This window comes from Protopterus annectens, chromosome 8.part0 (assembly GCF_019279795.1).
Source record: "Protopterus annectens isolate FY-2018-M chromosome 8.part0, PAN1.0, whole genome shotgun sequence".
Classification (NCBI taxonomy): Eukaryota; Metazoa; Chordata; order Ceratodontiformes; family Protopteridae; genus Protopterus; species Protopterus annectens.
Genome location: NC_056741.1, coordinates 1334436421 through 1334462404, shown reverse-complemented (window position 1 = coordinate 1334462404; position 25984 = coordinate 1334436421). Strand labels below are relative to the sequence as shown.

General features: G+C 38.9%; 1 protein-coding gene across 1 annotated transcript in view; it reads right to left on the bottom strand.

The window, feature by feature from the left end:
* Positions 1-25984, bottom strand: part of SMURF2 (SMAD specific E3 ubiquitin protein ligase 2) — a gene marked incomplete in the record, with an annotated part of 2869016 nt that overhangs the window by 188632 nt on the left and 2654400 nt on the right. The window contains 1 exon segment of the mRNA XM_044080880.1: positions 16128-16329. Coding sequence (XP_043936815.1) covers positions 16128-16329 — 202 coding nt within the window.

Sequence of the window (25984 nt, the reverse complement as noted above, 5' to 3'; positions counted from 1 at the left end):
TCTGGAGTTATCAAAAAAAAGTTACTTAACAGTAGCCTTTTTAAACTCAAGCATATTATCCAGATAGTCTATTTCCTTTAGCACTCTGCAGTTGTCTCTCTTCTTGTTCTGTGAAATTCCCCTTATTCTGCAATTTGTCAGCCCCTCTAAATAATTCCTGTTGCTTCTTAACCATATCTCTTTTTCTTTATTTCTACCCTATTTTAAACTCCACTTTTATTTTTACGACTCACTTGTGATTACTTCTGGAAAAAAAAAAAAAAAAAAAACAAACATCTTCCCTAATAACTCTTGAATAATGTGCAATATTCATTCCTTGAATTTTTCCTTCACCAGGTAGGTGCGGAAGTGCCAGTCTCTCATTTTTACTTCATTACCCTGCATTATTTTTCTTAGTTGTTATTGGCGCATGATCTAAAATAGTAATTGGACGTGTGTCAAAGCTTTCAATCAAATGCACACGTCCCTGTGAAATATAATTTCTGTCTAGTCTAGCCCAGTTACTGTACCTTCAAAAATATGTAAATTCCCTATAAGAGGTCCTCCTACTGAATTCACATCTTCCATTCCAAACATTTTCAAAAATTTCTTCAGATACCTACCCTCTTTTGTTACAGTTTTCCTTCTAAGTCCCACAGATACATCTTCACTGCTGCAAATCAAGTTCCAGTCTCCTCCTACAAGTAATATTCCCTCCTGAAAGCTGATCATTTCTTCCAAAATTTTTCTCAAGCTCCGTAATAGCAGTTTTTGGCAGAATATAAATACATGCAAGCATTATCCTCATCCCTTGCCAATTGCCTCCTAATACCACAAATCTACCATTAATATCTTTCTTTTTCCTCTTGTATTACTACTGGAGCTCCTCCAGCAACTAGTATAGGTACTCCTCTTATCCATTGTCCCTGATATTCTGCTGAATATCTGTCCTGAAATCCTCTCTTTATCAAATTCACATGCTCAATTCTTTCCAAATGTGTCCCTTGCATACCTCTCAACTATACCGAATCACTTGGTTGTTTCTGGGTTTTGAGGTCCAAATAATGGGGTGTCATGATTCACGAGCTGCACCCCTAATTTCTGAATTTCCCGGCTTTTGTTTTAAATTTTTAAAAATTTTTTAGGGCTGACATCATCACGCGGTGACGTCAACTTCATGAGCAGCCTACCAGCCTGTCTGAATTTGCCTGTGGGCTGCTCTGGCTGAATGATTAGCCTACTAGACAGTGAGAAGTGACGTGAGTGACTGAGTAAGCTTGCTATGAAAAGTGCAAAGTGCAACATTGATTCATGGTTCACACACTTAGGATATATGCCATATGGAAATGAATGGGTTCATGAACTATGATGACTTACTTGGTTGATGTTTTGGTGGCCCCCTTGCTTTAGAGTATTTTAAGAAGCAGTTACACCTTCATTTTGGGATTACTTATATTGTTTCCATTTCCACAGGCAGTGCAGTTTTGACTCTCCCTCTGAAATGGGTTTTCATTCTCAGAATCATTCTTGTCAAACAGTGAGTGCTGGGAGCAAAACCGTTGAAGCAAATGTGATCATAGAACTGTTAGCTTTCTGCAGGCAAACAGTAAGCAATTAATAAGGATACTGTGTCTGTGGGGCTGGTACTTTGCAGTCCAGTAAAGTGTTGCTGTTTATAAAAATGTTTTATTTTGTATTTCACAGATGCATAATATAATACTATGCCCCCCCCCCCCAAAAAAAAGAAACTTGCAGTTCAGGGCAAAATATTTTTTTTCAGAGTCAAAATAATTTTTTATGCTGGTATTACATTGTTTAGACTATTTGCTTTCTGCAGTAAGTGGTGGTGTTTTAAATTACCACATTGAGAAAAATTTATTATCACTAAATCGTTATCACTGTTTTAGTTGCACCGATTTTTTGACACCAGCATGTGATGAGAAATTAGGAACGTTTGTCTTGGTGCATTAAAAAATGTACTATGTAGTTCATCCATATGAGCATAATTACACAATTCTTTCTTGCATTGAGTCCACTGTATTTTATTTTCATTTACCACTAGTATATGAACTCTGTGGGAGTTGCATTATGCAAGTGACAGGGTACATAAGCAGTGGCTTTGAAGCAGCTTGGATGTACAGTATTACATTTCTATAGTGTATTGGCAATGGAAGCATTCTTTCATTCGCATAATAATTAATTTCTCAGTTAATGGTGCATCAGCAAGAATACATTGAGCTTCTCGTGTGTCTTGGTCCATGAATTTTTTGATACCAGAAACATAACCTGTTCCTAGGGCCATAAATGTTTGAAAGATTGCGTCTCTCTGTTTGCTCAGAATTAAAATGGCACTCATACCTCTCAGCTGCTATGATTTACACATAGGCATGGTTTTGACCCTTAAATTTAATCTCTCTCCTTCTGGATTTATGTTTTCATAAAGTCAGCCTGTTTATCAGTACACATATTAAGTAATTAAAATAAACTTATACAAGAATTCATTATTATATAAAGTGGATCTTTCATAAAAAATAAAAAAAAAATCATCGTCTTTCTGATCATATGTTTTGATTTTTAAATTCCAGGGCTGTGATTTTTAATGCTCTGAGGCTGAAAGTTATGATGAGGTATGATGACATTATTTGAGTGTGGTAAACTATATTGTTGTTTGTTTCTTTATATATACAAATAAGGAATCCTTGAATTAAGCATTTACTCTCAAGAGATGAGAAGGGTATCTGCAAAAACATTTTTTTTGAGTTTAATAAGCTCATTTACCATCAAGTACAAGGTACTGCCATGGGTGCATCTTTTGTACCCATGTATGCTAACCTGTTCATGGACCTTTTTGAAGTTGACTTTTTGTATAGATTTTAACAGTTATGTTATTTTATATTGTAGATATATAGATGATTTGATTTTTTTATGTAAGGGGTGCTGAAATAGCCCCCCCAGTTTATAAGTGATTCAGATGCAAATCACTTTCAGATAAAATTTGATGGCTTACAAATGGGAAAAATAGTTAACTATCTAAATGTCACTGACTATTAGGAACAATAAGATAGTAACTAACATACACTGAAAGGGAACTGAAGATTAGAATATTTTGGACAGTAGCAGTTGCCATCCACCACATACTTTGAAGGCGCTACCTTATAATGAATTATTGAGAGTCAGCAGGCTATGTAACGATGAAATGGGCCTAGAAAAGGAAATAATAAAAATGTATTAATTTCAAGCAAAGGGGGTATCATGAAAATGTTATTTTAGATGCCCTTCATAAAATAATAGATGCCAGCGTACTTCATAACATGACTTTAGTAAATAAGATAAATAATAATAGAGAATTTAACATTGTGCAGGAGTGTAAAAAAGTCTATTTTGTTACTGTATATAATCTCTTAAATGAGAAAATGATTGATGCCATTAGATATTATTGGCCCTACTTAATACGAAAGGAGTAAAAATCTTTGTAGAACTGTAAATATCTCTTTCAAGAGAAGTAGAAATATCAAAGATATGGTGGTACACAATGGATTTGTTTTACCTGGTGAAAAATTAAATCTGCAGATTTTGGAATGTGGCACCTTCCCTTGTGGAAGGTGTTCGGTTTGTTCCAACACCACCAAATGTTTTGAAAAAATAAATGGTGTAAAATACCATTACACTTCTGATTTTTCATGCATAACTAAATCAGTGGTATATGCTTTGTCTTGCCCCTGTAACTTGTTTTGTACAGGGGAGACAAAGAATATTCAAGTTATGATTGCAAGAACATATTAGAGACATAAAAAATAATAATGCTATGAGTCCTATAGCTTTACATTTTTTTACTTGTCATAGCAGTGACTTTTCACCTTTAAAAGCTTGTATTTTGGAACATATATCAGAAACAGATGAAGTGTTAATAAAAAAGAAATTACTGTATAAAGATACTTTATATATTTTAAAATTGAATACATTATCTCCAGCAGGTCTAAATGGTGAATGTAACTGGAGAGTGTTTCTTTAAAATGTAAATATGATTATTTTAACTGATGGTTGATTAATTAGATGATTCTTTGATTAATTGCATTTAAGTTAATATAAATGTGCATGTGTATGTTGTGGCATATTTTGTACCTCTAGGAAGGCTGTGTCGAGGCGCCAGAGTGTTATTCAGTGTGAATAAACTATTTAATACAAGACTGGTGGCATCTTTTTCGCTGGCTTTGTAGTCAGGTGCATCTGCAAAAACATTTAAACTACTAATGTAATAGCAAACAGTGTAATGGAAGAATTAATTTGTTTACAGGAAGATGTGCTGGAGAGCTAGTACTATCAAGTGATTTTTTTTGGGGTGGTGGTTATAAATCAAAAGTCACATTACTGTTACCTTATTGGTCTGAACTGAGTACTCAGAAAGATCAGACATACTATTCTGTTACACACCCCATTTCAGTATGTTTTTTTATTATGCTTTATAATAGCTGACCTTGTATATAAATGGAAAGACTTTCCACATTAACTGCAAAGTGTGAATGACACTCTTTCCAAGCAGGAGTTGAACAGAACTCAGCCATGATACCTTTATTAATTTCTTTATTTGTGAACTTCTACCTTTCAATGTCCCATCAACTCCAGTCTTTACCCTAACAGTATAATTATTCTCAGTTCAAACTCTGTTCTATCACCAGACACCAAAGCAGCTTCCACAAGAGTTTAGACAATCTGGGAACTAGATGAAGTGCAGTGAGGACTTTGTAGTTATCTGCAGCAAATCCCAAGGCTAAGTCAACAATACAAATAAATGACTCAACAGATTTCATTCCAACAGTCACTCAGCAAAGATGCCTGGGGTTACTTCCTGATCAGGATTTGAGAGTGTGTTAGTGTTATTAACTTATGGCATTGACAGAATTAGAGAATATGAATTAATATGCATTTTCTGAAGTAAACAAAGTCTATTCCTCTAATAATTGTTATTATTTAAGTGTAGTTCACCACTTTTTCTCCACATGTCATCAGTTTTAAGAGGGGGATAGCTAAAATGTGAGTCAGAATCACGGACAGTTGAAAGGTATGCTCAGCACATAAAACTGAGATCTAACAAAATTACTAATTACCTGAAATTTGCCTACAGATTCACATACCTGTTAATGACATAACCAAATAGGAGTTGTGGAAATCCAAATGCTAATTTCTAAGCTGTCGCCCTTTAACAAAAAATTCATCATACAGTACAGAAATGCTACAGAATACCTTAAATAAATATAAGTACATTTGCCACACTGTCATGCAGTAGGGAGCAGGAGCACGTCTGTACTATACTCCAAAGATTTAACTGGCTTCTGGTCACAGCCAGGGCTTCTTTTGTGTGTAGTAATAGTAACTAGTTAATACAAGACAGTAAATTTTATATTTATATAAGAGAACTTTATTTTAGTTTTATACAAGTTCAAAGTTGTGTCAATTAATAATATATAAATAATTTGTTGTTCTGGTTTATATTTTAAGTTATTTAAAGAAGGTTGAAGGCAAGAGCAGCCTGCCTCACCCAGTGTTATTTTTCTAAAACAATACTGTATTTTAGTTTTGCACAAGTTCAAATATTAATATAAATAAAACACTATTCTTATTTTGTTTCATGATCATATTTTCGTTGTCTTTTCTTCAGTTTGCATTTAAAAGTTGGTATCCCACAATCCCATTGGAGTGGGTGGGGTTACATAATTATGTATGTACATTTTATGTTAATCAGTGTGCGGATTTGTACCTATTTTTCATGGGCTTTGTCCAGATTTTTGATGTTTTCAGGTTGAGAGGTATGGTCTCTTGCAGCACTGCTATTTGCACTCTGCATTTCTTAATATAATTCAGCACTCTTACCTTTTTGTCTATAACTGTGAAGCCATTCATGTTCCAAAATAATAAGGACAGTGCAGCCATTATGATAAGTGTTTATGTTACATGACCCCCTCATATTTGGGAGGCTGATCTTTTATACAGTTGTTTCTTGTCATCTCCATTTGAACCTATGTCACATTTTACAAGACTTTTTGTTTTAATGAAGACCATCAAACAAAAAAAAAAAAAAAAAAAACAAACATACCCACAGAACACCATCAAAACCTACTAACACAAGTATGTACATCTTCAAATAATGAAGTTTAACCCTCCTGACAGGAACAATTGTCCCAAATTGTCAGCTCCATCCACAGGTATTACCTAATCTACAATTAAGGTTATCCATGCTAAGGCACGTTACATATAACCTGTGCTGCTACTTAAACAAATTACTGCCTGTTCTTGTCTTATCTTTATTCCCCTCCCTGATATGAAAATCAGTTTGCATATTTCAGAAAACATTAACTTTTAGCCTTAAGCAAAAGTGCACTCACTATCTTTAAACACTAAATTATAAAATGTTCTAGTAGGTTCATAGGTAGGTACTAGGCTATCTGCCCAAAGGCATTTATAAGACTAGCCGGAATGTGTTGGCTTTCGCCACCCCCTTAGATTAGTTCCCTGTGCCTCTGTCCAGCAGAGCCATTGAAGTGATCCCTGGGGTAAACTTTCTGTTTTCCATCCACTCGTCAAGGTTTCTCTTGAAGAGGGTTAGCGAGGAGCTCTGCCTAATGTAGATTGGAATCTTATTCCAGAGCATGGGAAGTCTCTGGGACAGGAATCTATCCTTCCAGCACATCCTATTTATTGTTGTGGTGAGGTTTAGATCCCTGGAGCGTGTGGCTCGAGGGGATATGGTTTTCTTTAGGTGGAGCATGTCCATCAATTCTGGGTTGGACATGGCCTTGTATGTCAGGCAGAGATCACCTCTGAGTAGGCAGTATGCAACTGAGTACAGCTGGAGTTTCTTCAGTCGAGCTGCATAGGGCATCTGCTTGAGGCCAGTGATCATCTTGGTGAGGTACTTCTGTGGTGTTTCCAGTTGTTGCAGGTGTTTTCTAAGGTACATCCCAAATGGGGCATTGTACTCTATGATGGGTCTGATGAGTGATGCGTAGAGGGGCCCAATGACCTCTTTCGATCTGGATGCAAACCCTTTTGTGATTAGGTGGGCCACATAGGATTTTCTAACCACTCTGGCAATGTGATTATCAAAGGAGAGGTTACTATCTACTTGGATCCCCAGATCCCTTATTACGTCTTCCGTATTTAGGGGTCTACCATCTATGTAGTAGTTTGTGGGTACTTTAGTTTTTCCCAAAGGGGATGATTATGCACTTTTTGGCATTTAGCTTGAGGCCATGGTTTTGACACCAGGTATCTGTCTCAGTAAGACCCTTTTGGAGGATATCTGTGTCAGCTGGAAAGTCAATTATAGCCCCTAGTTTGCAGTCGTCTGCGAACTTGGTCAGCCATAGTCCTCCTCTGCTTGCCTGTACCTCTGAGAAATATATGCCGAACAGGAGGGGTCCTAGGTCTGAGTCCTGGGGAACGCCACTTGTAACCGGTTTAGATTCACATCTAGCTCCCACAACTCTTACCATGTGGGTTCTGTCTGTGAGCCAGTTGGCAACCCATCCTGTGACGTAGGGGTTTATGTTCAGGCTGGTGAGCTTGTCTATAATACCTGAGTGGGGAATGGTGTCGAAGGCCTTTGCGAGGTCTAGGTAGGCTGTGGGGACCACCTTTTCCTCGTCTATAGCCTTGGTAACTGTCTCAAAGAGGTCTACCAGGTTTAGGAGGCATGATCTGCCCTTAACAAAGCCAAACTGCGTAGGGTCCACTGTTTGGAGGTCCCCAATGTCTCTGTTAATGAGATCCATGATGATGCGCTTCATAGCTTTGCAGACCAAGCTAGTCAGGCTTATAGGTCGATAGTTCCCGGGGTCTGTTGTGGCTCCACCTTTGTGGAGCGGAATAACTGTTGCTGTGCGCCACTCTGTGGGCACATAGCCTGTGGAGAGGCTGAGTTTGAACAGTGTGTTTAGGTGAGGGGTTAGTTCATCTTTGAGCTTGTGTAGGATGCAGCCTGGGACACCGTACGGTCCCACTGATGCTGTGTTTTTGGCTTTGGAGAGGGCTATTTTAACCTGAGTGTCTGTGATTTCAGGGGGACTACATTCTTCTGGTAGAGTTATGGGCCCTTTTGGGGGTGAGAGGGGGGTGAAGTTTGCACTGAACCTGTCTGCCAGGATGTTGGCTAAATCGATCAGTTCAGTGTATTTTGTGACATTCAGCACTAACCCCGAGCAGATCTGAGAATTGCCACTTAGATTCTTGACATAGCTAAAGAATGCCTTGTGGTTATCTTTGGAGTCCATGGCAATTTTTCTTTCAAAGCTAGCCTTGGATGATTTTATGAGGGAACGTAGTTTCTTGCTGATACTGATCAGGGATGTCTTCCCTTCTTGGGATTTTACTCTTTTCTGTACTAGATTCCTCCTTCTATTGTACAGCTTGTTTATAGCAGGGATCCACCAGACTATTTTCCTTTTCTTGGAGGAGTGAGTCTTGGTTTTGTTTGGGATAGCATGATCCACGCATTCTTCTAGGTGCCTGTAGAGTGCATTAGTAAAGGATTTTGCAGCTTGGACAGCGTTATCCTTTACCATGGAGGCTTTGAAACTTCCCACCTTGGTCTTAAGTAACGTGAAGTTTGCTTTTGAAAAGTTTTTTATGGTGGTTTCTTTGACTGGGGGTGGTGGCAGAATGTGGATATCCAGAGTGATTAGCTTATGGTCAGATCTAACCAGTGAGGGGTTGACCTCCAGTGTGGAACACCGGTTGCCCATGTTGGTGATGATCAGGTCCAATATGTTGTCACCTCTTTTGGGGAGTGTTGACCAGTTGATCCAGGGCATTTGAGTTTATAAATTCTACGAAATGTTGGGCAAGGGAGTTTGTACTAGAGTAGTTCTCCCAGTTAATGTTTGGGTACTTGAAATCACCCAATATCAGGGTGTTTGGTAGGACCTTTGTGTTTCCCAGTGCTTCCAGGAATGCAGAGTGGGGGTCCTGGGACATGGTGGGTGATCTGTAGCAAGCTATAATTTGAATAGCAGTTTTGCCCGTTGTTAATTGCATGTGGATGATCTCTGAAGCATCGTGCTGTGCCACTAACCTGGAGGCGTGGGTATCCTTGATGAATATGGATACTCCCCCGCCTTTTGTATTGTGGCCGAAATGTATGGTATGAGTTGTAGCCTGGTAGTGCTGGGGTGCTCTCTGGAGCCTTAAACCAGGTTTCTGTACTGCACATATATCAATTTTCTCCATACTGAGGAGTGCCTCGAGTGAATGCATTTTTTTTGGCATATTTGGCACAACTTTGTTGGATTTCCCATATGGGTTCAGTTTCACTGAAGTACATAGGTGCCAGAAAGCTGCTCTCTCTCTTGTTCGCACCCAATAATTTTAAACTGTTTTTTAGTAAGCAGCATGCCCTTACTAATTATAGGATTCCCTCAGCAAACAATGCCCACAACTCTCAAGATTTATTGCCGGCACCTGTAATTATCTTTTCTCCATGGAAACATAAGAACAATGATCAGCTGCAGACTTCTCAACTCACACTGAACATTTATTTGCTAAAGGAAAACTTTTCATTACATTCACATTATTTTCTTATTTTTAAATGTCTTATGCTTACACACAAAACTCATCAGATCAGGCTAAGGGCTTTAAACCTGTCACCCATGCAGCAGTATGAGAAAACATCTCAACTCTACACATTATAATCCGTACACTTTTTTCACCCCATCCCCCAATCCAACAGCTCCAGACAGCAGCATATTAGTGTAAACATGCTTTTCTCCAGCCTTTCTTCTGTTTTTATAACATACTGCCTACATTTCTTAAAACTAAAAAAGTGCTTGTTTATTTCAGTATTTATCACATACAATAATCACTGAAAATGCTTTACTAAATAACACAATTTACATTATGAAATATTTGACACATATTAAGAACAAGAACTGTTTTACTTACAGTTACTCTTTTTTGAGAATTACCTTGTCATTTTTTATATATATTTTTTTCAATATATAAAAAGGGACTGCTCTTATACAACAATGCAAAAGTACAGTTGTGTACACTTACCATAAATGTAGATGTTCGAGTGTATTCACTGTTGCAGTCATTACATTTGGGTTATCTGCTTGCAGGTAGCCCTCAGATGGCCTGATTAACAAAGTATTGGGTCCTGCGTCGGTTGCTGTCCCTTCTTCCATGACGTCAGGTCGTCAGGGGTATAAAACATGCAGCCGCCGTCATATCAGTTTTTCTTGCCCCAGATGTCAGGTGACCCCTAATGGGAAGCAATTAAATATAAAAGTACAATGATATACCTCCAACAAAAAAGCAAATACACCAAAAAGGCTTTTAAGCATAGTAAAGGAAAGTAGAGGTACAGCCAGAAGAAGTTAGGGGGCTGGAGGGAGGATAACCAGGACTGCAACAGTGAATATACTCGAACATCTACATTTATGGTAAGTGTACACAACTGTACTATGTTCTTCATGTTTCACTGTTGCAGTCATTTACATTTGGGTAGATTCCCAAGGCTATGTTTGGGACGAGGAATTTAGATAGCATCAGGACCAGCTATAAGGCCCTGCAAGACTGCAGTGACAAAGCCAGCTCTGGATTTAGAGAAAATTGGCAAATGATCATGCTTGGTGAAAGTATGTACAGAACTCCAGGTAGCAGCTTCTAGGATGTCCCTGGTACGGACGCCTCTGAGAAAGGCTGTAGAGGTAGATGCAGCTGTGGTGGAGTGAGGTCTGATCCCCTGGGGGATAGGTTTTCCATGGTGCTTATAGCAGAAATTAATGCAATGACCTATCCATTTAGAAATGGTTTGCTTTGAAATAGCCTTCCCCTCTGCCCCTGCAGCAAATGCCACCAGCAGTTGTTCAGATTTCCTTTGTGGTTTAGTCCTGTCCAAGTAGAATCTAAGTTGTCTGTGCACATCTAAGGAATGCAGTATATACATTCCCCTTTGTTCTGTGGATCGGGAAAGAAGGTTGGCAAATTAATGGACTGATTAAGAGCCACACTGGATACCACCTTGGGCATGAAGGATGCATTGGTTCTGAGGGACACCCTGTCCGCATGAATGATGATGAAAGGCTCCACTGCCATAAGGACATGTAATTCAGATACCCTTCTAGCTGAAGTGATTGCTAAAAGGAAAGCTGTTTTCCAAGAAAGAAATTTTAAGTCTGCAGTAGCAGCTGGCTTGAAAGGAGGTAGAGTGAGTTTCTCCAAAACAAAGTTAAGGTCCCAGGCTGGGGTTGGAGCTCTCCTGGGTGGTCTCAAATTTTGGCCCCTCTGAGGAACTGCTTGAGCAGTGGATGAGAGAAGAGGGGAGGTTCTGTGTTATAATGAGCTGAAATGGCTGAGGCGTGGATTTTAATGGAGGAAAAAGACAGGCCCTTGTGCAGCATCTCAGTTAAGTAATGTAAAATCTGAGGTAAATTGCGAGCTGCTGTGCTCATCCCTTCAGATTGGTTCCAGGCACAGAATCTTTTCCATTTTTCAGCATAAGATTTTCTAGTACTAGGCCTCCTTGCCTCTAAAATGATATCCATCACAGGTTTACTGATGGATGGTAAAGGAGAGACTATGTAATTAGCCAGGCTGCAAGGTTCAGTGTTAGAAGCTGAGGGTGCAGAATCTGGTTCTCTTGCTGAGACAATATGGAAGGAGTCTGTGGCAGGTGCCACGGGGATAACCAGGACACATTGCGCAGGAGGGGGTACCAGTGCTGGTGCGGCCAGTCTGGAGCATCAAAATCATCCTTGGTTTGTCCTGTTTGATTTTTCGTAGTACTTTGGAGAGCAGAGGCAGAGGGGGGAAGGCATAGACTGATAGGTTTTTCCAGCTGAAGGACAGAGCATCCACTTTCCAGGCTTGTTTGTGGGGAGTCCTTGTGCAAAATTTGTCCAATTGGTAGTTCTGGGGAGAGGGAAACAGGTCTATATCTGGGCTCCCCCATTTGCTTGTCAACATGTTAAAAATTCTTGGTTCCAGTTTCCATTCGTGTGGGTCCATGAGGTTTCTGCTTAGTTCGTCTGCCAGTGTATTTAATTTTCCTGGCAGGAATTGAGCTTGTAGGTGCACTTGGTAGCTCAAGGCTGTGTTCCACAATGCCATGGCTAGTCTGCAGAGGGGGTACGAATGTGTACCCCCCCTGATTGTTTATGTACCACATAACAGTGGTGTTGTCCGTCTTTACCATTAGTTGTCCTGGAAGAATGTGGTCCTTGAAGGCTGTCAGAGCATTCTGTACAGCTAACGTTTCTTTTTGATTGATATGCAGGTGCATTTGACTTGGGTTCCACTTGCCCTGAATGCACTTCCCTGCCAGGTGAGTACCCCATGCATAGTCTGATGCATCTGTTGTTAGGGTTTGGATGGCAGGGGGTGGTGTGAAAGGTAGTCCCTTGTTTTGGTGGCAGGCCTCTGCCCACCAAAGGAACTCTAAGCATAGGCAAGGTATGATAGGAATCATTGCTTCTAGATCCTGAGAATGTTGACACCATAGGCTTTTTAGATACCACTGTAGTTTCCTCATATGCAGTCTTGCATATGGAATTAGAAGAATGCAGGTGGCCATGAACCCCAAGGTTTGCAGTATTTGTCTTGCAGATAAGCAGGGTTTTTGTGGCCACTTGTTTGAAGTAGGTTGTCAAATGAATTTGTTTCTCTGGCGTGAGGTAAGCCATCTGGGAAGTTGTATTCAAGCTTGTTCCCAGGAATATAATTTGATGACAGGTTTACTGGTGTGATTTCTTTTCGTTTATGGCGTACCCCAGACAAGTTAGAACCCTTTGTACAAAGGCCAGATAATTCAAAAGTATGTCCTGGCTTTCTGCCTGAATTAGACAATAGTCCAGGTATGGGTATATTTGAATATTTCTTTGCCTGCAAAATGCAATAACTGGAGCTAGGCACTTTGTGAATACCCTGGGTGCAGTTGATAAGCCAAAGGACAGTGCAGAGAACTAACAGCGCTTGTAGCCTGCTTTGAAGCGAAGGTATCTTCTGCAAGATTCCCTGATTGGGGTGTGCAGTTATACTTCTTTTAAATCTAGTGTTGCCAACCAGGCATCTTTGCCTAGCATAGGAAGTAACTGTTGAAGAGTCAGCATCTTGAATTCTGGAATCTCCAAAAAGGTGTTTAGAGTAGACAGGTCCAGGATAGGATGCCATGAATTGTCTTTTCTGGGTACCAGGAAAAGTCTCGAGTAGAAACCTTGTCCCTTTTCCTCTTCTGGTACGAGCTGAATAGCCCCCATGCTTAAGAGAGAAAGTACTTGTTTTTGGGCCTTTGCCCACTGATTTGGGGGTAGGTCCGGCCACCCACTTGGTGTTGGCAACGTGTAGAAGTGAAATCTGTATCCCTGGGACACTATTTAAAACCCATTTGTCCTGGGTAATGAGTTTCCAATTCTATGCATGAAGAGCAATGTTTCCCCCAAAGGGACAGTCATAGGTTCATAGATTAGTACTAGGCTAACTACCATTGTGGGCCATTTCAAGCCTAGCCATTTACCCCATGTGAGAATCAAACCATGCACCTTGTGTTTGTAAGGTAAACACCTTAACCATTATGCCATCCTTCCACCCCAGCTGATAAGTGCTTGTAAATTTTAAAACAAAGTCATTGAGACAGTTTACCATAGGGGGGAGTCTTATTACTCACAGATTTGGAAGTGGAGGTCCCCCCACTGCTTAGTCAGGTGTGTTACCTGGGACTGAAACCTGGGGTTTTTGCTGTGTCTGGGTTTGGCTTGAGAAGACCTGGAAGGGGCTGGAAAGGACCAATTCTTAGAGGGCCAGTGCCTACTAAATCTAGGAGGCTGAACTTGTAAGAAATCTTTAACAGTTTGCAAAGATTTAGCTTTATCTTCCATCTTTATAAGAACTTCCTCAGCCTTGTTGCCAAACAGGTGGTCCTGATTTAAGGGAGAATCCAACAATTTAGCTTTAACATGATCAGGCAAAGATTGCTCCTTAAGCCAAGCAGGCCTTCTGAACACCGACCCAGTAACAGCAGCCCTGCAAGAGGCCTCTAATGAATCAAAACCACATTGCAAAGTATGTTTTCCAACTTGTTCAGCATAATGCATTAAATCCTGTAATTCTTTATTTTCCACACAGTCAGGAATCAACACCATTTTCTGTTTAAGCAGTCCAATAACATGTTGCTGACACTTTAACATATGAAACTGGCAGTTTAAAGCCCTAATGGCCAAGGTTGCAGAAGTGTAAACCTTTTTACCCCATCTATCCAGTGCCCTGGAGTCTATCAGAAAGGGTAGGATTTTTAGCAGTAGAAGCCTTAATGCCCTTGGGCCCCTGTGAAATAGTTTCTGGAGCTGCAATAGGATTTTTAAAAAGGAACTTGTGGGACTCAGAGACCCTATAGTATCTGTCAGGTTTTCTGGGAGCAGGAGGCAAGGAATCAGGGGCCAAACTAGATTCCAAAAAAGCATCATCAACAATGTCTAGTACAGGAGGAATACCTAAAGGCCTATGCTGGGGTAGGAGAAGGAAATCCCTAAGCCTCTTTTTTGAATCAGAAAAATCCTGGCTTTCCCAGTGGAAATGCTCCCTTAGAGTATGTAAGGTTTCCCCAAAAGAAAAATCCTCAGAAGGGGAAGCAGAGGGAATGGAGTCCTCTGCATCAGAAACTTCATAAGTAGATAAGGGCAAATCCAGATCATCAGAAGAAACAGAAAAAACAGAATCCCGGTCAGAAGATTCATAATCAACTTCAGTCCTAGGCCTCTTAGAAGGGGAGGGGGGGGGGGTTTGGCTACCCTTGATTAGAGTTATTAGATCTTCAGCCATTCTTATCATTTGTTTTTTAGGCATAGAGGCCTAAGCATCGGTTTTTGACATGGTTCGAGATTTAGGCCTAAGTAAAGAAGGAGACGTTGGTTTAATATGCAAGTCCACAGGCATGAATACACCCTCAGAAGCCGGTGCCTGCACAGCGGCTCCAGACCCATCCAAGGAAGAGACATCCGCGGGTTCCATAGTTGAAGCATCTCGCGGCATACCAAACTCCGAATGGGTCTCAGTAGAGGTCTGCGAATCAGAAGTAGTGGGTATCAGGGGCTGCGAAAGCGCCTCACTGAGTATCGGCAAGCTGGCGACTGACTTAGAAGCGTCTGCAGTTTTGGACCTCGGCGGCCTGTCTCTGTCTTTATCTTTGCATTTTTTTGGAATCCCGGTAGTTAGATTGCTAACAGACGACACTTCTGGATAATTAAACCAAGAACTGAAATATTTAGAGGCGAAAATATACAGACGACAGATAGTGTGCTGATTAAATAAAGCACAAAACCGATAGCAAGGTACGTCATGGTCAGGGCCTAGGCAAGGAATACAGTACGAATGAAAATCTTTATGAGGTATTTGCTTTCCACAAGTAATGTAATTATTAACTTTTACTGACATCGGTAAGGAGCAAGAAAAAGTTTCCCCAGAGGGTTACTTAGCTTTAGTTGAAGACTTCGGTTCTGAAACTCGAAAATAAAAATTTCAGGAGTCGGCCGACCGGCACTTGCGAACTGCTTCTGCTTCGGGCACTGCACAGCAATAAAGACTGATTTAATGGCATCAGCTGCATGTTGTATACCCCTGACGTCATGGAAGAAGGGGCCGCAACCAACGCAGGACCCAAAACTTTGTTGATCAGGCCAACTGAGGGCTACCTGCAAGCAGATAACCCAAATGTAATGACTGCAACAGTGAAACACGAAGAACATCATGTAGAACAATGTTCACTAGGAGATGAGAAATTTAAGGGAAGGCAGAAACTGAGCAATTTATGTAATGTTGGAATGAATGAAAATTATTAAAACATATGTATACTGCACAAAAATAACAAAGGAAACATTATTACAGTTTGTTTCCTTTTCTGTTACCATACATGTACCTATGTCACTTAAAAAGTCATGCTTAATACAGATGTTTTAAAAAAATTCTAAAGAAGACTTTTAAAATATAAAAAAAATTAATTTTACACAGATATGTAGCTGATAAAGGATGGAATTAAAAGTAATTTCTTAAAAATTTTCATCTGAACCCATATGGGAAATGCAACAAAGAAGTTGTGCCAAATATGCCAAAAAAAATAATAATTACAAATTGAAATAAGTCAACAATGAGCTGAATATGTCACTTACCTTGTAATGCCTTGAAACCCTGCAGAGGCACTCTGGATGAACCTGTAACAAACTGGAGTAATCGAGCCCTCCTCTCTTCATCAAAAGATTCAACTGCTTTCCAGAACCATTTAACAATGTTGCTGTCAGGTGTACAGTGCTTTAACCTAGTATTTGCCTTCCAGTCATTGACATCAATTTTTCCAAGGCCACAAACGATAAGCTTTTGAAAACAAGGATACATATGTATTTTATTAAGTTTAAGCATAGTCTTTAATTTAAAACGCAAATCACTTATTTTTCTGCGGCTGCTCTTCTTTCCAAGCATTTCCCTTTCAAAATGCTACTACTGTAATGACAGTGTTAAAGACCAATGGATGCATATTTTTAAGCCTATCAAGTATTACTAAAACTCTTCACCATTGCATGATGCAACACAGACTTGCATATACCAATCAACTCTGTAATAATGCTCTAGCTCCTGTCCCAAAGTTCTGTTAAGCATACACAACAGAGGATTAAGTCATATCACTTAAAACTATTTTAAATGGCTTGCACCATATTAACTTGTTACATCCGAGTGACGCCTCCAGGTGTATCTGCAGTTAACTCCTACTGACGCCCCTAGGCATCAAATATTGCTTGTTCATATTTGCATCAATAATTCCAAAACCATGCTATGTAGAAGGTTATAAAAGATTTCATCTTAAAGGTTACACAATGGCAAACTCAACTGCATTAATATTTGACCTCTGTCTAGTGCAGTTAAAGAGATATTAACTGCTGTTTTCATGATATTAATTTATATAGATATAATTTTCACATTTTTCTAAATATCTCAACAACCAACCAACACAGAGCTCCTTAGCTTCATACGAAAGCTCTCAGCTAGATGTTACACAGTATGTGTGTAACTTGAGTGGCTGCTGAGATACTGTAAGTTGTTTACAAAATATCGCAAAAGTAATAGTTACTGTGTTTACTAATTACTATGACTTATACAATTCAGTTTAAGAGCCAGAACCTAAATAATACTGCCACTATAAAATAGTTTGCGCTGAAGAGTTTGCTATTTATACTTCTTTCATAACCCCAGTGGTTCCAGAAACATAAACATTTGTTTGAAATGTGAGGACATAATTTGATTCTGTCAAAAGGCATAGGCTCTGCCCATTGGAAGTTACAGTGAAAACTTCCTGAGCTCCATTGGAGTGAATGAGTTAAGTCTTCAAATACAATTTCTGTCTATATCTAGAAGGCTCTGTTCTTTTTACAGAAACATTAGTAAGACCTACTTGTGTTTTAAACAACTAAATACATTTCCCGAAGAGAAATAAAATGGATTTAGCTTAAATGCCAAAAGCCGTGTATGATCCCCCTTGTAGCAATATGTCAGTATACAGAAAAACTGAGTTAAAATGGTTAAAAGCAGCAGCAGTCAAGAATGATGCTAGAAGGTACTAATCCACGACCAATACAGGACTGAAAACTAATGTAAAAAGGCAACAACTATATTTCACCAATATATACATGTATAGTGGAGTACTTTATTACACAGATTCATAGATATTCCGAAGCCATTGAAAATCCTATGACTCTTCATGCCTTGCCAATACATTCCCTAATGCCAGTCATTATTACTGTAGGAGGGCCATACCAGTTAATACCAGAGTAAATTTGGGGATAACCACCCAGTCATCTAGGTTATGTTTAAGATCACACTGCTTAACATTCAAGGTAAGTTTACTCCAGAGGTTTGGGAGGCAATAATTTATATCCCTCCACATTTTAGTTATTTATTAGTGAAGATTTAGGTCCCCGGTTCTAGTACTTGTGGAAATAATTGAACTTGCACAGATATAGGAGGTCCTGGACAATTGTATCTCTATTAGTGCAGTTAAATGAGACAGACTCAAAAGTATATAATAGAATGAATAAAAGGAAAGTGTTTCCAGACTCTCTTGGTAAATTGGGGATTTTAGGCCTCTGATGTGTTTAGTTAGGAGCCTTTACGACCTAATTGTTTGAAATATTCAGTGAGATGCATCTAAAAAGGGGTGCTGAATTTATAAATGGGATAATCAAGGCTGCATATAAGGGAGTGATTAACTCTATAGACCTGAGTGATATTCCTTTGGCAATTATTTGAATTAAATAGAAGGATTTCCTTACAACCACTATCACATGATGGTCAAGACAGAGTGAGAATAATTAACTCAAGTTCCTTGGTCCTTGACTCCATTTGCATTTTGTAGTGGATTTTTGTCTAAATAATATGTTGAGAAGACGGGTTTGCCTAGTAAAAGTGACAATACCACACTTTTTAGCATTTATTTTGAACTCATTTTTAATGTACCACGAGTTTAGTAGAGAGAGTTCATTCTGGAGGGTTTGGGTGTCACATGGTGACTTAAACCTCACAACTGCAGTCCTCTACAAACTTGGTTAGCCAGAGGTCTTGGGTCTCTGCTTGGAGATCTGAGAATTACATACTGAAAAGGTAAGGTCCCAGGACCAAGCCATGAAGGACACCGATGGTCATTTTCATAACCTGTAACTTGCACTGAGTGGATTCTATCAGTCAATTTGCTGTCAATCTAACCACCATCCATCCACTACCCCCTTTTTCCCCATTTTTGCACATGGGATTGGGATGTCACATCAACAGTGACAATCATCTTGAGCCAGTGGTCACGGTTTTCTTCCATACCACACAAATGTATGCAGATTCACACCTATGGCCAACTTAGAGCTTCCAATCCACGTACTGCATGTGTTCACAATGCAGGAAGAATCTACAACACCCAGAGAAAATCCTTGTGAACACAGCGAAGAAGCACCCCAGCCAGGAACTGAACAGAATAACCTCTTGCTGTCAGGTGACAATCTTACACACTACACCATTATTAAAGACACAAAACACTGCAACTAAAAAAAAATCTACCCCCCCTTCAAAAAAAAAAGTAATCTCAGTAAGAAAAATTGCAAAACAGTACAAATATTTTTGCAGGAGGTACGCAATCTTACACTCTCCCCCCACACACTAATTCAGAGGTCACACAAATGGAGACAAAAGGGCAAAGGTGAAAAACAAACCCAAGAGCCACCTTTCTTCATATTCTTTGTCTCCCATGATGTAATACTAATGCACTGTTAATGACGAACCAAGTTACAACACAAGGAAATACTGTTTATGCTGAAGTACGTCTCAAGACGATGAAAGATGTGACCACTTACCTATTAGAATGGGCCCTAGCTGATTTTTAAAGAATTTAGCTTCTGTATAATGCCAACATAGGAGTGGCGTTGAAGACCTTGGCCAGGTCAAGACATGCCATACGTATTTGCATGACCACTGTCTACAGTCTCTGCAACACTTCTGAAGTTTATCAGATTCAGTAAACAGGATCTATGCTTCACAAAGCCAAACAGTTGGGGGTCAAGGTTAAAACGATTCCTGATGTCAAAGTTTATGAGGTCAGTTATTATACATTCCATGGTTTGCAGATAAGGCTTCTAAGGCAAATAGGTCTGTAATTAACCAAGTTGGATATAAGGCTACCCCCCTTCTGAAAGAGCATCACCACTGCAGTGCACCACTCATCAGTCAGAGTACCAGTAGCTAAATTTATGCTAAACAGTTTGAGTGTCTGCAAGGCATACTTAACACTAAACTAGGTAACCAGGCGTATCATCTGGTCACATGAAGGATTTTTTCTCTCTGTTAGCACTTAACATATTTTTAATAAACTTTTACTAAATCACAAGTGAAATAGTGACAGAGGTACACAAACTAATATATAAAAGGAAAAACGTAGCAACATTTTTTCATGCACTACACACATATGCTACTTTTTTAACATTCACTCACTCTGACACTACATAAATTGTTCAATTCCTTCCACTTGAACATTACTCTGCATGCACTGTTCCCACATATTCCAGTTAATTCTATGTAACTTGCGCTTTCCTTTCTCTTTTTTTAAACACCTTTATTGAATTATCACTTGTGCCATAAACACATTTACATTTATACAAAAGTAATCAAACTGTATTAACAAATTAACATTAACAAACTTCACATATATTGCTATATAGCATATAACCTAAGCAACAGTACATAAATTATTCAGTTCCTCCCCCTTTTTTTAAAGAAACATCTTTATGAAACCATCACTTAAGACATGAGCACTCATACATATATATAAATGAAAACAAGCGACAGACACAATCCTAATTGCAAGCAGTTTACATCACGAACCATACTGACACTCCCAGCTGCAAACAATAAATATCTCTTATAATCTACCCAATCATTTACAATCAAACATTACATAGCTCATTTAAGTCCTGCCTTCTTTAAACCTCATTCCTCTTCAGCATGTATTGTTCCCAAAATTCCCATTTTTCCTATGTTCTTTGGTCCTACCCTTTTCTAAAGATCTCAATTCCAGTAGTTTTATGTCTGTTACTACACTCATTACTTCTAATATAGCTGGTTTAGATTCTGACCTCCATTTTCTGTAATTGATTTTTTGGCATCCATAACAGATATAGCAAGCCCTTATGTCTAGGCAATTCTGATTCTGTATCACAGTTCATAAAAATCATCTCCCTGGTTACACCAATCTGCCCACCCAGCATCTCCAACAGTGCATCCAGCAGGGAATCCTTAAAGTCCACCAACCCACCACACTCCCAGAAAATCTTCTCACAAGTACCTATTTTTTTCCTAGTAATACCTCCAACATTTGCTGTCTACCTGAGGAAAAATTCTCGGGAGTCTACTTGGGGTATAAAAATATCTATGTAAACATTTCCAAGCAAGAATCCTAAAACTTCTAGATTTTGTTGCATATTTGGGAGACATACATACAGCCTCCCAATTTTTCTTTGTGAATTGCTTATACAATCTCTCTTCCCAACCCTTTCTAACCTCCTCTGATTGATTCTTACAGTTATCATGCAATATTTTATATGCTCCACTAATTATTCCTTTTTTAATGGCAGCTATTGTTCTAGATTGTACTTAAAACTCTACCAGTGGTGGCTTTCATTTTGATGTCAATCCTTGATACAGAAGGCAATCTCTAACCTGCAGTCCAAATAAATTCTTTGTCTCTTCACATTCTATTCCCGTTCCCTCTCTAGTTATTTGCTCTCAATACTTTGGTTCCTTTGTCAGTTTTCTCCAATAAATTCCAGTTCCATCTTGCCTACTGTCTATATCCCTAATTGCAGTCATCCCTATTGGCAGAACCTCATTTCTCCATTCTAGTATTGTCTTAGATCTTAGAATATTTTCTGCTACTTTCCACTTTAAATTATAGTTTCCTGCTTGTGCTATGTATGGGAGCCTTAACTGTGTAGCTCTGAAATATCCCTTCAAATTGGGCAATCCCAATCTGACCTGTTCTACTGGAAGAATCAGCTTATCCCACTTGACTCTTGTAGTCTTCCCCTTCCACATAAAGTCCTTCAGCTCTTTAATTACTGCTATCTACAACTTCTCCTCTGGTTGATAAAAACATGCCTGACCTGTGTATAATACTAAAGGGACTAACATTTTGACTGCTTTTATCTTACTATCCATATCCATATAACAAAGCTTCCAGTTTGTCAGTTTTTGTATTATCTTTTAGTTTAGTCTCTTTTCACATATCTTTAGCTGTCACACCAGAATATTTTTAATCCATACTCCTAAACACTTAATTTTACCATGTCCACATAAATATGGATATTAATAAACCAATTTGTGTATGGGTACATAATTTACCACTACTACCTTTGTTTTAGCTTCATTCATTTTGTATCCTGAAAAGATATGAAACTGTCTCAAAATGTTCCATAACACTGTAATGCTTCTCTCTCTGGTTTTGTCAGGTATAAAATAATATCATCTGCAAATAGAGCCAGCTTTCTTGACTACCATACCAATTATATACTTGAATTTCTGAATCCCTTATTTTCTTTGCCACTGGTTCTAAATATAATGCAAATAACAAAGGGGAAATAGGACACCCCTGGCTGGTTCAGGTCTATATCAGAACATTGAAGTATTAAAACTTTGAATGTTCTGATATCGAACACTATTCAGCAAACACTAAGAACAGCGAAGTTGCAGAATCTTTCCTCAGGAAAGAATTCGGTTGGCCGTTTCTGTGGCTTCGCTATTCTTAGCGCTGTGGTGGAAAGTTACGGGTTGGGTTCAGGTAAGTGTGCGATTGTTTGTACGTTAGGGTTAGGGGTGGGTTAAGTGAGTTAGGGTGCGGGTTAGGCATGTGTGCGATAGTGACAGACTTTAGAGTTAGGGGTGGTTTAAGTGAGTTAGGGTTAGGGCACGGGTTAGGTGAGTGTGCGATAGTGACAGACCTTAGGGTTACGGTTTGGGTTAGGGTAAGTGGGTAGATAGTAGTGTATGTTTAGTTTAGTGTAGCGTTAGATGTAGGAATTTAAGTGTATGTGTGCTGTTGCTGTTTGTTTGATGTGCTTGTGTTGTGTGTATGTGTTTCGGAGCAGCAATTTTTTTTCCATGGGAAAAAATTCGCTGTTCTGAATGTTCGATATTTTCATGTTTAGATGTTTTGGGGCCGATGAAATAGCGTTCGCTATTTTCATCTTTCGATAGCGTGATATAAATGCGCTGGTTCCTCTTCTCAAGCAGAAATTATCAGAGAGAACCCCACCCACTTTAAATTTTGCCTTCAATCCCTCATATATCCTCCTAATTAACTTTATATTTTTTTCAGAAAATGCAAATGCTTCCATTGCCCTGCTCATAAAGTCCCAGCTTACTCTGTTCAAATGTTTTTCCTTCATCAAGACCCACCAATAACAATGGTATTTTCCTTACATTCTGCTTCCCTCTGGATCATCAATGTTCTGTTAATGTTGCCAAATGTTTGCCTCCCCTCCACAAAACTACACTGATCCATATCTATCAATTTTGGCATTACTTTTGTCATTCTTTTAGCCATTGCAGACATGAACACTTTATAATCATGGTTTAGTATTGAAATAGCCCTGTATGAAACTGGGTCTGACAGACCCCTTTACCCTCTTCAGGTATTACAGCTACTACCGCTTTCTTCCAGGATGTTGGTACTTCTCCTCCTCTTATAATACTGTTAAACAAAACCTTCCAGATTATCATTTTTTTTCCCCTTATAGCTTCCAAACTTCCACAGGAATACCATCTATTCCTGGGACTTTCCTGTAGATTGGTTATACATCATAATTGTTATCTCCTCTCCTCCTATTCTAACCGTTAGTAAACTGAGTCTCATCTTCCGCTAACCTTGGCATACTTACTTCTTCCAAAAACATTTCCATTTGAATCTTTTCTTGATTTCCATATTTTTCTGCTTTAGACAGACTTTCATAGAATTTCCAAAATATTTCTAATACCTCTACATGAGCTCTTGTTAAAGGCTTCCTAAGCCTGAATCATTGTGCTAAAAGATTTTGTGCTCTACTGTTATTATCAAAAAAACAGTTGCTTAACAGCAGTCTTTCTAAACTCATGCATACTATTGAGGTAATCCCTTATTTTCTGTTTAGCATTCTGCAGTTGATGATCTTGTTCTCTCTCTTTCCATTTTCTAAGGATCCCACCAGTTCTGTGTTTTAATTACAGTTGGTTTAGATTTTGATTTCCATTTTTGACAGTTTTTTTTGGCAGCCAACAGCATTAAACTTTATAAGGCTTTATACTATGTCTAAGCAACTGAAAACCTGTGCTCCATCTCAAAATAATAATTAATTAGTTGCAACAATTTGCCCACCACCAAAACATTTCTGACAAAACACACTACAAATTATTAAAATCTGCCGACCTGTTACATTCTCAGAACACATTCCCAATTACCTTTCTCTTTCCCTTTCTCTTTCCCATCATATTTCTAACATTTATCTACCCGAGGAAAAATTCAATGAAGTCTGCTTGAGATATAAAAATGCTTTAGCAAACACTCGCATGCAAAAATCTTAAACATTCTGAACTTTGCTGTATACTTAAAAGCCATACAGATGTTCTTCCATTGTTCCATGGTAAATTGTCTTTACAGTTTCCCTTTCCAATTTTTTCTAATCTCCTCTGATTGTTATAGTTACCATGTACTCTATCCACAGATTGAATTTTTCCTGTGGAAGAAATGTTCTTTGCAATGAGGAATCTAGGAGGCACCTTATGAAAACAATCTGGTGCAGAGGAGTGAAACAAGACTTTTGGATGTTCTCCTAAAACCCTAAACTGTGCAGCTCTCTAACAGACGATGCCTGACACTTTGAAAAAGTCTCTGCAATAATAATCAAGTCATCTGAATAAGGAAAAATGCGAATGCCTTGTAGTCTGGCGTAGACTATCAGTACAGCAAGACACTTTGTGAATATTATTGGAGTAGCGAATAACCCAAAATGCAGAGAACTTAAACTGTGATCCAGACACAGAAAACAGAAATGTTAGAAATGTGGTATTACAGGAATGAGATAAATTGCCCTTTAAATTTAGGGTCACTGAAAAGTTTAAAGGGGGACTGAGAGGTAACAGGTCATGGAGGGATAATATTTTGAACTTTGGAACCTTCAAAAACCGATTTAGAATGGAAAAATTCCAAAAGTGGTCTCCATGGAGATTCTTTCTTTGTACTAGAAATAACCCTGAATTAAAAAATACTTTCCCTTTTTGAGGAGGAGGGATGACATCTGTCATCTCAAGTTACTAAATGCTGAATGGCAGGAGGGGAAAAAGAAGTGCCTTATGTCAGTCTCTGACACACAGTCTCTACAGAATGAACTCTCCCTAATAAACTCTTGGTATTCTAAAGAATGGGCTCAAACTAAATGCTAAAAAGTATAGCATCTTCACTTTTGGTATCACTGTCTTTTGTATCCATGATGAATCACTGGCAGAACCCATTTCTCTGAGACTAAATTTTGCCAGAGAGAGAAATGCAGAGCCAGATGTTGGGGGAGATTTAAAGGCTCATCAGGGTAGGAGGGGTGGGGGGGGGGTGTTCTGTATTCAGATTGTTGGGACTGTTCTTGCTTCTGGAAAGCCCCCTTTCTTTGTCCCCCCCCCCCCAAAGTCTGCTTGCCAGAAGCTTTCAGTGTCTGCTTATTTTGCTTTTTGTAAAATGCTGCAAGGGTACCTGTAGAACTCTTGACGAATTTGGAGAAAGCAGGATGAAAATTCTGAGAAACTTCGTAAATCAGTTTCACTCTCTCATCATACTCTTTCAGGACCTATGCAACAGATGGTCCAAACACAGCCTCTGTATACAAATAATAATTCAGAATTTCAGCTGTAACATCTTCAGGTAGGTTTTGAAAACGCAATTAATTATACTTTCTCATAATACTTCTACAGTAGCAGCAGCTCTGGAAGAGGCATTAGTTGAATCATAAACAGAGAGTATGTAGTCACATTTGAGATAAAGAAGCAAGAATACACAAGAACAATTTTCCTCAGAAGAGGGAAAAGAAAGTACAACGTGTTGCATGTTCTGAAAAGAAGCATATATAAACTTTAGCATGTGATAATTAAGAATTGTTAAAAAAAGTGGAAGAATATACTTTTCTTCAAACCTTTCAAGGGCTTTCCTATCCTTATCATAGGGAGAGAATTACAATTTACCAGATGTTTAACAATATCAGGATTTACCAATGATATCCCCGTTGGGTAAGATCTGATGTTACAAAGAAAATATTTAATAACACTGAGGAACTTTATACAATCTATCTGCTTTCTAAGGGGTAAGCAGGTGGGCTATCAGGCAAGTTGCAGACTGTAATAAAAAAAACATCTTCCAATGCTGCAAGAACAGGAGGAATTGGGGTAGGTTCAGGAAATTCCAGCTGCTGTAATACAAAACTCTTTA